The sequence below is a fragment of the Quercus lobata genome, chromosome 7 (genome assembly GCF_001633185.2).
Source record: "Quercus lobata isolate SW786 chromosome 7, ValleyOak3.0 Primary Assembly, whole genome shotgun sequence".
Taxonomy (NCBI): Eukaryota; Viridiplantae; Streptophyta; class Magnoliopsida; order Fagales; family Fagaceae; genus Quercus; species Quercus lobata.
Genome location: NC_044910.1, coordinates 43,348,259 through 43,364,097, shown reverse-complemented (window position 1 = coordinate 43,364,097; position 15,839 = coordinate 43,348,259). Strand labels below are relative to the sequence as shown.

Sequence of the window (15,839 nt, the reverse complement as noted above, 5' to 3'; positions counted from 1 at the left end):
CCTCCAATTGGAAAATCAACGATAACTAGCATCTGTAAATATTTTATGAACTAGTTAAGTAAATAGTATAGAAAATTGAAAGTTGAAAATAAAAAGGAAGGAAACTTAATAGGTTTTGTTGAAGAGAGAAATTAAATATGAAATTGAGAACTCACAAATTTTAATGAAACAATTGCATTGGAATCAACTTTAAATTCCCTCAATGGTGATTCTTGGACCAGAGCCAATCTTCTAGCACCGAACCACTCTTGATCTTTCCAATGATAAGTATGGGTGCAGAACTACAAATGCCTGGGCTTTTTGCAATCATTAGTGGACTTCTCATGCTCCCCAATGTTTTCAGCTAGCTGTTCACTACTGCATTTTTTAAATCACTCAAGCATCCTGAAAATTTGAAAATCAACAGATTGATGCTGTGTTTAGAAGTGGTAATTGGATAGTGAAAGAATTGGAGAACATTACAACAAATTAACTTTTTAAGAGACATTTCAACAATGTACAAAGCATCATGCTATGCAATGATGATTTTGAATTATTATCTAAAATGAAAAAAAATCAACAGAACAGAACCAGGCAAACACAAAAGATTCATTGTTCATGAATTATAAATTGTATGTGGGCAGGTATTAATATCCAAAAGGTATGGCAAATTCAATTTCTTGAGGTAAATCTCCAATCATATTTCCTCTGTATAAAAGAGCATAAAGCCATAAAAGTTTTTCAAAATTCAAACCCAAAGTGAAGAATGATCCACTCAAGCCATCAAAAAAAGGAAAAGGGGAAAATTTTAGGCAAAGAAATTTCCAAATGCAACTATCATAGTAGAATCAAGCGAAAGACTAATAGTTTTTTTTTCGTTTTTCTTGACAAAGTCCAATACTCACTGTATAAGCTCTTAAAATATCAAATTCTCTCATCATTTTTTTTTATTAATGGAAAGCTGAAAAACATTTCATCAACTAGCTAAAAGAAAAACATCTTTAGAGAGGCTTTTTTGCAAAAACACAGGAGCCTCTTCTAGCTGAAAGTATATTTACAATCAGATCTAGCCATGCATAAGGATCTAGCATTTCAAGCTAATACATGTGCAACCCATTACCAGTCCTACTGACATGAGAGAAAGAGATCTCCCTGAAAAAAGTCCATTCTGTTTAACCAAGTCCAAGAGATGTTCAATTTTTGAGAGATTTGGTTATGCAGAATTGAGAGCTTAAAATCTCTGTAACGAGCCACCTTCTACAATTACTCCAAAAGGGCATACTGTAGCAGCAAATTCAGTCGCTCACATGACAGCCATAACTTCAGCCTCCTCAGCATCTGTACCCATATCTTCCAGTGAGCTTAAAGCTCCAATGAACAGCCTATGCTCATCCCATACCACTACACCAACACCAATTTTCTGAATTTCTTCAAACACAGCACCAACAAAATTTACCCTAAAAAATCCCATTAATTGCCAATAATCAAATATGTGTAGTGGAAACATGTTATCAATATTAAATAGCACAATAAAAAAGAAGAAAAGGTTGATCATGGCTTGGCAAGTTAGATACCTCTATGCCTAAATGGTAATTTTGCATAATTGGAATACCGTCACAATGAGATCATGGAGGGTTGCCCCACTTGAGTGACAACTCAGATCAACATAAATTATGCCAAAATAATTTCATTAAAAAAAAAAAATTTGTATTAACAAATTTTTCTTTTCCTTTGCTATGTAACAATTGAGTAAATATTGTGGGGGGAAAAAGAGAGGGGAAGAGAGGATAATAGAACCTTCCTTTTTCAGTTAGAGCAGAATATTGGCCATCAATAATAATTCAATTTCTTACAGTTAAATATAGAGAGTGATTGGATAGAGGTTTAGAAGGCCCATACATCCTGATGTGCCGAGAGGGACACCAAATCCTCACAAAACACTATCTTCATAGGCATGAGACTTGCATTATTTTGCAAAAACCACTTTGGCAAGAATCAAATTCTGACAGAGTGTGGTATGATTACTGCAATTGTTTTCGAATGTCATGCTGCAGATATCAAAAACACCCATTTTGGCAAGAACAATAAATTTATTTGATTGATTTGGAACTTTATATGTTAGAAGTGAAGAGAAGATTTGAGAAAAAATACCAGCACTGATGAATTTCTGTTAGCTTGGGAGTGGACTGAAATTCCATAAGATTAATTAAGTCTTCCTTCATGTGAAAACAATAGATATGCCATTCCTAGTGCCTACACATCCAGCTGAACACAATTAATTATTCGTGAAGCTGAACACAAGCAGATCATTTACGAATAAGTTGGGTATTTGATACTGAAAGAAAACAAACCAAAGAAGAAAAAGCCAAGAAAGCCTGTTCTTGATGACTTACTAGGGGCTTTGCCTTTCAATTTGTATTAAATATGGACAATCTTGGACCAACTAGTCATTTCCCTAGGCACATCCTTCCTTAGGTCGATAAAAACTTTGCAGTTTCCGCAATATGGTGAAACATTGTGTTTGTGCAGATGTATTAGCTTTTTGTAATCATAATTACAATTTTCAGCTCTTGAATAGAACCTTTGTTTCCTATTAGAGCAGAATATTAGGGCCATCAATAACATAGTTTTAATTCCACACTGCTACAAGATGTTTTGCTATGAACATAGAATCATGCTATGCAATGATCATTCTTAATAACTATCCAATATGAGAAACAGGGCAGCAGCAGAGAACCAGGCAGACACAAAAGATTCATGAGTTCTCCGTTATAAATCATATGTTACCAGGTATCAATATTTAGAAAATTTGGGGAGTTTGTTTTCTTGAGTTTGATATATAACATTGATAACATGTTTTTTTCAACATTTGGAACCAAGTCAAGAACCATCCACTCAAGCCTTCAGAAAATGAAAATTGGGAAAATTTTATATAAAGAAAAATCCAAATGCAAGTATCACTCTCAAATCAAGCAAAAAAACATCGTAGTTAGTTATTCTTTTGACTTGATAAAATCATACACTTTATATGATCTTAAAATCTATAATTCTTTGTTTAATTAGTTGGATTTGAAATTTTCAATATGGAAAAGCTAAATATTCCCCATAATAGAATTACAAAAAGAGTAGTGGAAACATGTTATCAGTTGGTGTTTAGTTATACCATCTTTTTATTGTTTTTCTCTTCCTGTTTTGTTTGATCATTGTAATTTGGTTTCTTGATGTGTTTGCCTTTCTAGTACATTTCCTATGTACGGGGCTGTGTTCTTCTTTAATATATATTTTCCTTTACTTATCAAAAAAAAAACATGTTATCAATGTTATATATCAAAAACAGATGAAAAAAAAAAGAGGTTGGTTATGACTTTGAGCATTTTGAGCACACTTTTGAGCATTTTAAACAATATTACACACTTTTCCAACACTTTTTCATCCACACGTATATCAAAAACACTTAAACAATATTACTCAAACTCCTTTACCAAACACTCCCTGAAAGTTTGATATCTCAAATGTTAAATTTCATAAAGGTTTACTCAAATTGAGTAATAGCCCAATACCAACATTAATCATGCCAAAATATATTTATTCTAAAAAAAATTATGGATTAACAATTTTTGCAATTTGTTTTGTTTTAGGTTATAGAAAAGTGAGAGGGAAGATAGGTTATAGAAAACTTACCAGCAATTATGGACTTCCGCTAGCTTTAATTGATTTTTCCTCCAGCTGAACACAATATATCTAATAAGAAACAGCCAAATTAAAATAAGGAAATAAAGAGAGAAAGTAAGAAATTAGGGTTAGTTACGAAATAGAATATAATCCTAAGATAGAAATTCCATACAATTACCTGCGTTTATGACCGTACGTTAGCTTGGGAGTGGATTGAAATTCCATAAAGTTACCAGAAATTATGCCATTCGTAGTGCCTGCATATCCAGCAAACGTATTTTGAGAAAACTAAAGAAAGAAAGCAAGAAATTGGGGGAAATTGAGAATAGAGAATATGATCGAGAGAAAATAAGAGAAGAGGATTTGAGGTATGAGCAAACTTACCGCACATCTCTTTCAATAAATTTTATAACATCTTCAAAAAGCTTCCTCTTTGATAACTCTACCGCCGATTTCGATACGTGGAATATGTGCAATTTTGGACCACTCTGTGCCACTCTCCTTTGCACATCTTTCTTCTAATTCGGGGCAATTATAAATGTCCAGTTTTTTTAAATTGGTGAGGCGTCGCATGGCTTGCACTGTCGGCATATCCATCAAGTTCTTGTTGTGATATAGATGCAGAGTTTGAAGTGAAGAAAGGTTGCCCAACCACTCGGGCAAAGCTTCCATTCCACCAAATCCAGATATCCACAGATATTTAAGAGCAGTTAAGTATTTGATTTCGTCCGGAAGAGAGTTGAGTTTGTCCCACCCATACAATCTTAGAATTTCAAGGGAGGCGCGCGAGTGTTGGATAGGATTGAGACTGGGGAAAGCATCCAGCTCCTCACAAAACCAACCAATCTTCAAAGTCTTTAAGCATTCTCCTAGATCTGGAATTGATATCAAATTAGGACATGAAAAGATGTCCAAGTTTGATAGAGATGTACATGATTGCAGCCCAGTCGATAGATCTTCAACACCACACCACGATATCTCCAATGATTGAAGGGACGCCAAACCTTGTATACTTGGAAAAGACCTCAAATTAGGACACCCGGCTACTTCTAGCGTCTCGAGAGATTGAAGGGTGTGCAGCGTGTCCGCTAAATAACTCAATTTCTTACAGCCATCTAATCGAATTGATCGGAGAGAGGTGCAGAAGGCCCACACATCCTCATGTGGCGAGATGGACTCCAAATCAGCACAACTCGATATACTAAGATCCATGAGACTCGCATTATTTTGCAATAGCTGCTCTGGCAAACAAGAAAGTTCATATACTCTCCCTATGGAAAGGTTCGTGAGTGTAGTAAGATTACTACAAATGTTTTCGAATGCAATGCTTTTGGTGTCGCCAATCATTAGTTGCTCGAGAGCTGGAAAATGACATGGAGCACTTATGAGCCGGCCACATGTTTCAATTTCCAATTCTTTGAGGGAAGGAAACACCATTCCTGTTGTTCTTGTTGTTGTTGGCTCCATCGCATCCTTCCATTCCACTAGATTGAGCATATCCCCCAAAAAAAGTTTTTCCAAAGCCGGGAACATTGCTTTTCTACTGTTACCCGATCCCTCACCACTATAATTGCCGTAAAACTCTGTTCCTATACATGTCACATTATTCATTCCCTTTATTTTAAGAACCTTGAGATGAGATAAATGCCCAAGTGTAGGAATTTTTTCACACTCGTTACAATTTTCTAAGAAGATTTCCAACAAATGGTCCAAGAGTGACATACCACCACTACTGTTATTGCGCGCCAATATCCATGATGGGAACTTCTCACCCTGGAAGTTTTCTATCTTTAAGCTTTTCAAACATGGGTGAGGCTGAAGGCCTTCTAGTACATCTTCATTGTTAATGGTGCCTTCTCTTCCACTATTCCAATGGAATCCCAACTTGTTTACTCCTTTCTTTTCCGATAATTTTGCACTTTTGGCTTCTTCTTTGTCTCTCACGTGCTCTAGATTGTAGATACTTAACTTTCCTCTAAGTTGGCTTAAGTATCCCATTTCTTCAATTCGACCACCAGTGTGTTGACCAACGACAAAAAAAGGCAATGTTTGAAGGCAAGTCAATTGCCTCATATTGATCGGCAATTGTTTTATGAATCGATGATCAATATCAATATGTCTCAAACTAATCAAATTTTGTAGGTCTTTTGGAAGCTCTTGGAGATAATAGCAATTCTTGATTATTAGAGTTTGCAAGTTATAGAGTTTTGTGAGAGATTTGGGTAATTCTTTGACCTTGGTCTCTATAATGCGAAGAAGCCTCAATTGTCTTAGCCTATCGATTGACTTGGGCAACTCTACTATACATCTCCCAAATAAAGTTAGACTACGTACACATTTTAAGTTTAGTAACTTGTCACCAAGATTAGCATGCAACGAAAAAAATGTGCGCAACCTACCCATGCCTTCTCTAGATAGTGAGATTGTTGGTGTTGTTTGGCCATCAGATATAAGAGATAAACGTCGAATATAAGACACATCCCCCAAATTGCCATCTAAATGCAAGGTTTCCCCTTTTGAAATTGAGAGAGCAAGATCGTGTACACAATCATGCATCTTGCAGCTAACAATATCACCATAACCATCCCTTTTTATATCTTGGAATAAGGAATTTGCCAACAAAATATTAAAATACTCATTACCAATATCCTCCATTACTGATCTTCCTGGAGACAATTGAAGGAACCCTTCAGCCATCCAATGTTGAATTAATTCTTCCTTTTCCATTTCATAATCTTTAGGAAAAATTGCACAATATGTGAAACAACTTTTTAGAGATGGTGGATAAAGATGATCAAAGCTTAATTTTAGTATTGGTAAGATTCCATAGTTGTCAAGTGGAGAATTCCAAACTTTACTATTTTGAATTGCTAACCATTCACTTTTCCCCTTCTTACAAGAAATTGTCCCTCCTAAAATTCTCGCAACTAATGGAACCCCACCACATTTTTTAGCAATCTCTCTTCCGATAACTTCCAAATCTAGAGTAATTTCATTACAAGATACTTTTTTCATGATTATAGACCAACATTCATCATCTGATAGTCTTTTTAAATTACATCGAGGAAGTGTCTCCATAATTTCAGCCACATTGCTTTTACGAGTTGTTACAATAATAATGTTTCCCATATTTGAATTAACTCCTAACAGACAACTCCTCAAAGTATCCCATTTTATTAGATCTTCGCTCCATACATCATCAAGTACGAGAAGATATTTTTTTCCTCGCAACTCTTTTTGAAGGCATTCAAGAATCGCAGTCTTATTTTCTAATTTATTTGGGGTATGGGTAACGAGCTCAAGAATCTCTCTCAAAATCCTTTTATCATCAAAATGATCGGAGACACATACCCATATTGTCCTATCAAAATGTCTCTTTACTCGCTCATCGTTGTACACTTGTTTTGCTAAAGTTGTCTTTCCCATACCTGCCATTCCTACTATAGAAACGACAGAGAGTTGTTCTTTGGTTGCCCCAGTTAGCAAGTCAACTATTTCTGAGACATAATCTCCCCTTCCTACAACTTCTGAAGGATCAAGAGAGGAGTCTGTCTCTCGGTTTGGGATAATCTCTGGGTTTGCAATTACTGGACTCGCTCTAGCAAGTCCATATGAATTTGCTTTATCATTAATCTCTTTTAGCGATTCATGAATAGTCTTAATCTTGTTGGCCATCTTGAGACGGAAAACAATGGGGTTTGAGAATGAAAAGAAGAAGCATACCTTTCTCTTCATTTGGTTTCGGATCTCTACCTTTCGCCGGAGAATCTCGTAATCTAACTCGCCCAGCACGTAATCAGCATCATAAGCAACATCTTTAAGCCTCCGCAGCCAAAGCTTCACGAACTCTTCGCTCCCTTGCCTTCTCTCCGCATCAGCCAGCACAGCTTGAATCGTGGTTAATGAGTCACGAAGTTTTGTCAACTCCCCCTCGAAACCCCAAGCAAGGCTGATCTGCTCAGTAGCAACTGAAATCAGCTTGCCTATTATTTCCTCAGCACCAACAATAAGGATAGTCTCAGCCATCTTTGGTTTGATGCTCTGATAAGCCAGAAATAAGCTGGAAGTATTTGGAAACAATAAAAGGACTCTGATGTGCGAAGACTAAAACAGCAACAATGATACATGTGGAGAAGTAGGAGGGAACCCAAATATCAACTTGCACACATGAGATAAAGTCCAATTCATGTCTTTTACGTATTTGGGAGCTTATCATATGTGAAAAGAACCATAATGGTATTTCCAAAAGTGCAGTTTTTTTTTTTCTTTTTTTTTTAATTTTTTTATGTGATAAGTTATAAGCTAAATTTTTACCTTTTTTTAATTTCTATATACAATTTTTAATTTTTTTTTCACATTTTCAAAATACCTATATATTTTAATACATTTTTAACAAAAAAATTTCTAAAAAAAACAAAATAAGTAATTACAGAACTTAGTAAACTTTTACGGACTTGAAAAAGTAGTCCTTGTGGGCCACGTTCTTTTTCTTTTGTTTACACTTTGGCTTTTTCCTCGCGCTTTCCTCTGGACGGACGACGGTAGAATGATTCTCACTTTTTTCACTTTTATGATTTTAAAATGCGTAAATTGCTTTTCTGCTTTTATGACTTTCACTTTTTGTCTGTTTTTTAAATTATTATTGTCACAGTACTCACACAGCTTTTTTTAGATTATTGCTTCGCATTTTTACATTTATTTATTAGGAAAAAGATGACAGCCCATGTGCTTCATTCACCATTTGAGTCTTTGAGATGATAGTTGAGATGATAGCCCATGTGCTTCTTCCACCATTTGAGTCTTTTGAGATGGTCTTCAATGGTCATACATGTTGAAAAAGATGTCGCCAGTTCACACTTTGGCTTTTTCCTCTTACAAAGTCACATGGGCCATGGCTAATGGCATCTTCTCTGCATTTTGGTTTCATTTGAATTATTGCTTCATAGTTTAAGGGTTCGTTTAGTAGAGTATTTTAGTAATATATTTTTAATTTTTAAATAATATTATATGTATTTTTATATATTTTTTTATTGACATATATTTTAAAAAAATACAAATAACATTACTCATTAATATAAGGAAAAAGATACAACCCACTTGCTTGATTTATTTATTAAGGTTGGAATGGAAGTGGGAATTCGTGATTTAGGGTTAAGGGAAATTGAACGAACTTCGTGTGTAGTACCATTAATGGTGCTGCCCAGTCTATAGCTGTGGGCCAGTGGCCGGTGATAAAGTTAGGATTTCAATCTAGGGTCCAACATTCAAAGTTGATATTAAAATCAAAATTAATTTAAAAATATTAATTGATAATAATAAAAAATAATTAAACAACTGTGAACAAATTTGGGTTTATAATAAAAACAGAGTTCAAAACATTGAAAAAATCAAGATATAGAATGGAAGTTTTTAAAAAAAAAATACTAAAATTGCTACAAATTTTATTACAAAAAGCTAACAAATTGATGTAGTAAGAACGTGATTAGTACCACTAGACAAAATAATAAATAAATATAATTGATTTTTTGTGATAGTAATACGCCATTTTATAAGATTAATGTAGTAAAATTTGTAATATTTCTAGAATCACTTAACAAGAAAAGTTATATGAATAGTGAATTAAAAAAAATTAAAAAATAAAACAAAATAATACAACAGTGATATGGGTGAAAACATGAGACAAGAATCTTTTTTTTTTTTTTTTTTTGAGAAACACATGAGACAAGAATCTTGTCACAAGATACAAGCTACTTTAAAAGAATAGTGAAGTAGGTGAAAAAGCCACATGCTTTGAATCCTTTGATACGTGAGGGAGATTGTTTTTCCTTTGTCAGGTTGGTGTCAGGGTCTATTTCTCTAAAGGGAGTTTTTTTATTTATTTATTATTTATAACCATGTTAGGTAGGAACAGAAGTACCTAAGGGATTTTTTTTTTTGGGGAGGGGGGGGGAGATGCCCCCTCGGCTCCGCCCCTGCCTGTGGCTACAAAGAGGACTTGAGGGGGCAATTATCTAGAAAGTCTCTCATTTTCGTTCTAGTTATACAGAACGACATTCCTACAACTTCATGGACCCATTACCCAAGAAACTAGCCTCCTTGAAATTAAGGATTTTATGCTAGACACGGGTTGGGATTGGGGGAAAATCCCTTTTGAGATTCCTCTTGAAATTAAAATGATGATTCAAGCTACTCCGGTGACAATCCTAAATAGGGGAACTGATAAGTTGGTTTGGGCTGGGACTCCTAAAGGCACCTTTGATTTAAGAAGTGCTTATAGGTTTGCAATGGGTTTTGATACAACTACTACTTTCCCGGCAAGTTGGATTTGGAAAGCGGAAACTCTCCCAAAAATTAAAACCTTCCTTTGGAGATGTGCTCATAATAGTATTGGAGTCAAAGTTTGCTTGGAGAGAAGAGGTATAACTCAAGATATTGTTGTCCAATTTGTCAGGGAGGATCTGAAACCATTCTGCATGCTTTAAGGGACTGTAACCAGCTGAAGTGTGTGTGGAATCAGCTTGGAATATCCTCTTTGAATCACGAATTTTGGAGGAGTGATCTTCAGAGTTGGCTGTCTTGGAATGGTAGGATGATGAGCAATCTTTGTGCTTCTCAACCCCCTTGGAAAATTGTTTTTCCGATAGCCTTGTGGAATATTTGGAAGAGCAGGAACAATTTGGTTTTCAACAATAAGAACAGAAACCCGAGTCTTGCTTTGGATATTGTGAAGCAAGCTTTAGAGTATTTTCACTGTGTTGCTTCCCCAAGGCTGCAAACTCGCAAAGTGCTGAAGGAAATTCGTTGGGAGAGGCCGCCTCAAGGATGGGTGAAGCTAAACACTGATGGGTCGGTCAATGGGACTTCCAGGTTGGCAGGATGTGGAGGTGTGATAAGAAATGATGAAGGGCAATGGATTGTTGGTTTTAGCAAGTGTATCGGCATCACTAGTAGTTTTGCTGCTGAATTATGGGGGCTTAGGGAGGGTCTTATCTTGTGTTGCAACCTGAATATTTCTTCTCTTGAGATTGAGATTGATGCCAAAGCTATTGTGGATATTTTGAACAAGCCAGATCTTGAAAACAGCATTATTTCTCCTATTTTGGATGATTGTAGGCTGTTGATTGGCCGGTTTTCTCAGATTCGTGTGAAGCATTGTTTCCGTCAGGCGAATAGATGTGCGGATAGCCTTGCTAGAATGAGTTTTAGTCTAGATAGTGTTTTTTCTTCTTTTCATAGTCCGCCTGTGGACTTGTTGGATGTTTTTGAGGATGATCTCAATGGGGTGTATGTTAGCAGGCTTTGTCCTGAACCTGTTGTTCCCTTTTAGTTTGTTTTAATGAATCGTCTTTCACCAAAAAAGACATTCCTACAACTGCAAAATTGATAGAAAATGGCAATGATTGTCGAAAATCAATAATTATAGTCACGAAGAATGAGATTAAAAGTTGCAAAAGTGGAGAATAAGATTACAGAAAATTACACCTTAAACCATATATTTTTAGGGCGGTTTCAAACCAAATTCTATAATTGTGGTTTTAAATTAAGCTCTACAATTTAATAGTTGCAAACTAACCCAGGAAGTTTTGGATAGTTACAAATTAAACCACATACTTTTGTTAGTTTCAAATTTAAACCTGAACTTTTAAAATCGTATCACTTTAAAGTTTAAAGTTCTCTTTTTGAGTTTGATTTTACGGGCGGGAGGGGGGGGTTGTTTAATGATTTAATGTGACGTTCGGTACAGGAAATTCACATTATTCCTGGCATCTAGATTCATAGGAATGTAATTTCTTGTAATCTGAATGCCTAGAAATGTAGCTATTCCTATGTTTGGTTTCATTGGAAATCTCTTAAGATTCCTAAGGATGTGAGATGATAATATTTGGTTTATTCCCAAGAATCTTAAATGAATTTTTTTTTTTTCATTCTATCCTTAGATTTGAATGTGAACTACCAAGTCTTTTAAAAAAAAATCTTCCTCTAAATAAATAATGAAAAACAAAATATAAACTATTAATAATTTGTTAAGGAACACACACACAACAGTAAAAGTGAATACCTAGCAATAATGGAGGGTCCCCTTCAAACTTTTTTTTCCCCATGTGAAACCTAAATAAAATTTTGTTAAAGAATATATCAACAGAGTTGTCTATCTTGTTAATGTTATTTTGGCGAAAAAAGATATTGATGATTTGTTTTATATTGTACCTTAATTGCTTAAATGATAAGGAAAAAAATGGTTAAAATTGTCAATTTATAAAAAATACAATTTTCTTTAAGTTTGGGAATCTAGATACCATCTGTTTTAAAGAGAATCTACATTTCTACTGAGAGAAGTTTAAAGGGGGAATCCAGATTCTCCTGGCATGATTTGCAACCAAATATGAGAATCTTTAAATATTCCTGAGAATCCTAAAATATTACCCCGTATCAAACGCCACATAATAGTTTTCTTCTCATTTATCCCCAATAATAATAGACAAGTAACTTGGGCTTGCATGTTGTGTTGCTTTTGTACATTGATCTTGTTTTAATTTGTTAGTCTTGGTATACAGAAACTATTGGAGGGATCATGAGTCTTAGAGACGAAGCTAGGTGGAGGCCCAAAGGGACCTGAGCCCCTTGACCTTAAGGAAAAAAAAAAAGTAGGCATATTTTTTATAATTTTATATTTGAACCCCTTTTTCAAAAAAATTGGCTCTCCTGTCCTACAATTTTACATTGCTTTTATTGTAAAATCATTTGTATTGATTGTTGTAAAATACTATAAGACTTCAAATTTGCTCAATCAACCCCAAAATTGAAAGTACACCCATATCAGTCTGTGCATTATTGTGCAAAAATACATTTGGGCTATAGTAGCTAATGATGCCAAAGATCATCAATTAGGTTACTCATCCAAATCTAGAGCTTTGGACGATTTTCTAGTATCTTCAAGACAAAGAGAGTTGATTGAAGAAACCACTGGGTTGTGATCTAGTGGGTAAGCCTTCGATACTTAAGTTAGAATCCCTCTATGAATACTGTATTTGTATGTAGATAATATTTTGTAATACTTTTCCCAAACCTTAGCAAATGAGGCGGATTCTCCCTTTTATAGGTAGCTTAGGTAGCCATTGTACTCATAAATGTTTTCTTTTTACATAATTGCGGGTAGTTATTACCCTGAGTGTAATGGTCATTGTCTTGATGGGAGTTTAAGGCCGATGAGTAATGGTTGTTGTGGGGCCCAATAATTCACGGACCAAGCCCATTTGCCCTTAGAGTCCAAAGGCCCGAGCCGAGGAGAAATTACGGCCCAAGCTCTACAATGCAGAGCACCAGACAATTTTGCGGTACAGCCGAGGACAACTCCGTCCTCGGCAGATCCAAAACCTCACCAAAGGAAGAAGGGTAAATCCGGTATAAGGCCAAACCTAAAAGAAAATCTAAGAATATCTGGGAAAGCTGCTCTCCTCGCCATTCAATGCCCTGCCCCCGACAGAGCCGTACTCTTCAGCTTTATCAAACATCTCCAACAATTCTGGGATTGGACTGATGGGACAAATGTCAGTCTTGTAAAGGTTGACCCTACACGTGGACGAAGGACATCGAACGCAAACTAGTATAAAAGGATGAGCAAGTGAATCCAAAAGGGGGGGGGGGCGACGGAAAAAAGGGATACTCTCCATAAAGGAGAACGCCGGAACAATCCAGGCACGAAAAAAGATAAGGCTCACCGTTGGGTAACCGGGACAAGACCGCAAGGGTCCTCGGATCAGGTCCGAGGAGCCCAATCCCGTAGGACGCGGTGCCGCAGGACTTAAATATCCAGGCCCAACTCCTTCCCCTACAGGAATCCTCCTCAAATCCTGACTGGAACATCGCCCCGTGACCGAGGCCAAGCTTTTCAAGCCCACTCTCTACAAATCATATTGTGAGGAATCTTTCATGTGCGAGCCCAACAAAGCTATTGGGCCGTAGGAGAATCGTGTCCCTACAATTGGCGCCGTCTGTGGGAAGCATGCGCGTTGGCGCAGGTGGCGATGGAGTCAACTCTCTAGTAAACAAAGATTCACGGAGCTTCCTTCGTCTCCGGCGACATACAGTTGTTCCGACATAAACTTCTGCTAGGGGCTACGCCTTGCGGTGCCAATGATGCAGGCAACCCTAGGGGCTTCCGGCCTCAAGCCAGCTCTCCCCGCCCTGATCTAGGGGCTTACGTTCGAAAAATAAATGAGTACAAAAAGACAAATCTCATAAGTTTTGGATAGAACCAAGGTCTTGCATGGTCCACGGACTCAAGCCTATGGGGAAACCAAGTACAAGAGAAAAGTCATAAGTTTTGGACAGAACCAAGGTCTTGCATGGTCCACGGACTCAAGCCTGTGGGGAAACCAAGTACAAAAGACAAATCTCACAAGTCTTGGACAGAACCAAGGTCTTGTATAGTCCTCGGACTCAAGCCTATGGGGAAACCAAGTACAAGAGAAAAGTCATAAGTTTTGGACAGAACCAAGGTCTTGCATGGTCCACGGACTCAAGCCTGTGGGGAAACCAAGTACAAAAGACAAATCTCACAAGTTTTGGACAGAACCAAGGTCTTGTATGGTCCTCGGACTCAAGCCTATGGGGAAACCAAGTACAAGAGAAAAGTCATAAGTTTTGGACAGAACCAAGGTCTTGCATGGTCCACGGACTCAAGCCTGTGGGGAAACCAAGTACAAAAGACAAATCTCACAAGTCTTGGACAGAACCAAGGTCTTGTATGGTCCTCGGACTCAAGCCTATGGGGAAACCAAGTACAAGAGAAAAGTCATAAGTTTTGGACAGAACCAAGGTCTTGCATGGTCCACGGACTCAAGCCTGTGGGGAAACCAAGTACAAAAGACAAATCTCACAAGTCTTGGACAGAACCAAGGTCTTGTATGGTCTCGGACTCAAGCCTATGGGGAAACCAAGTACAAGAGAAAAGTCATAAGTTTTGGACAAAACCAAGGTCTTGCATGGTCCACGGACTCAAGCCTGTGGGGAAACCAAGTAAAAAGACAAATCTCACAAGTTTTGGACAGAACCAAGTCTTGTATGGTCCTCGACTCAAGCCTATGGGAAACCAAGTACAGAGCCATAAGTTTTGACAGAACCAGGTCTTGCATGGTCCACGGACTCAAGCCTGTGGGGAAACCAAGTACAAAAGACAAACAAGTCTTGGACAGAACCAAAGGTCTTGTATAGATCCAAGCCTTCTAGGGGAAAGAAGTACAAGAACAAATCTCACAAGTGGACCAAACCAAGGTCTTGTATGGTCCTCGACTCAAGCCTATGGGGAACCAAGTACAAGAGAAAAGTCATAAGTTTTGGACAGAACCAAGGTCTTGCATGGTCCACGGACTCAAGCCTGTGGGGAAACCAAGTACAAAAGACAAATCTCACAAGTCTTGGACAGAACCAAGGTCTTGTGTGGTCCTCGGACTCAAGCCTATGGGGAAACCAAGTACAAGAGAAAAGTCATAAGTTTTGGACAGAACCAAGGTCTTGCATGGTCCACGGACTCAAACCTGTGGGGAAACCAAGTACAAAAGACAAATCTCACAAGTCTTGGACAGAACCAAGGTCTTGTATGGTGCTCGGACTCAAGCCTATGGGGAAACCAAGTACAAGAGAAAAGTCATAAGTTTTGGACAGAACCAAGGTCTTGCATGGTCCACGGACTCAAGCCTGTGGGGAAACCAAGTACAAAAGACAAATCTCACAAGTTTTGGACAGAACCAAGGTCTTGTATGGTCCTCGGACTCAAGCCTATGGGGAAACCAAGTACAAGAGAAAAGTCATAAGTTTTGGACAGAACCAAGGTCTTGCATGGTCCACGGACTCAAGCCTGTGGGGAAACCAAGTACAAAAGACAAATCTCACAAGTCTTGGACAGAACCAAGGTCTTGTATAGTTCTCGGACTCAAGCCTATGGGGAAACCAAGTACAAGAGAAAAGTCATAAGTTTTGGACAAAACCAAGGTCTTGCATGGTCCACGGACTCAAGCCTGTGGGGAAACCAAGTACAAGAGACAAATCTCACAAGTCTTGGACAGAACCAAGGTCTTGTATAGTCCTCGGACTCAAGCCTATGGGGAAACCAAGTACAAGAGAAAAGTCATAAGTTTTGGACCTATGGGGAAACCAAGTACAAGTCTAAGTTTTGGACAGAACCAAGG

At 37.3% G+C, this 15,839-nt stretch overlaps 2 protein-coding genes across 2 annotated transcripts in view; both read right to left on the bottom strand.

The window, feature by feature from the left end:
- LOC115954115 (putative disease resistance protein RGA4) overlaps positions 1-4,125 on the bottom strand; it is a 33,928-nt gene extending 29,803 nt beyond the window's left edge. Inside the window, exons 1-3 of the transcript XR_004083828.1 lie at positions 4,036-4,125; positions 3,830-3,908; positions 3,661-3,705 (exon numbers count right to left, since the gene is read on the bottom strand). The gene's annotated coding sequence lies outside the window, so the exon portion shown is untranslated. The remainder of the gene's footprint in view (positions 1-3,660; positions 3,706-3,829; positions 3,909-4,035) is intronic.
- Positions 4,126-4,183: 58 nt separating this feature from the next.
- Positions 4,184-7,677, bottom strand: LOC115952088 (putative disease resistance protein RGA4). The gene is made up of 2 exons (XM_031069171.1): positions 4,412-7,677; positions 4,184-4,316 (listed from the first exon to the last, which is right to left on the bottom strand). The coding sequence occupies exons 1-2, from the start codon at positions 7,675-7,677 to the stop codon at positions 4,184-4,186; spliced, it is 3,399 nt and encodes a 1,132-aa protein (XP_030925031.1).
- Between the last annotated feature and the right edge of the window lie 8,162 nt (positions 7,678-15,839).

Bases quoted from the DNA above. Each gene is read 5' to 3' on its own strand.
- LOC115952088 (XM_031069171.1), bottom strand. From the start codon at position 7,677: ATGGCTGAGACTATCCTTATTGTTGGTGCTGAGGAAATAATAGGCAAG. The intron at 4,317-4,411 runs GTATGGGTGGGA...GTGGAATGGAAG, and splicing joins TCCCTTGAAATTCTAAGATT to CTTTGCCCGAGTGGTTGGGC.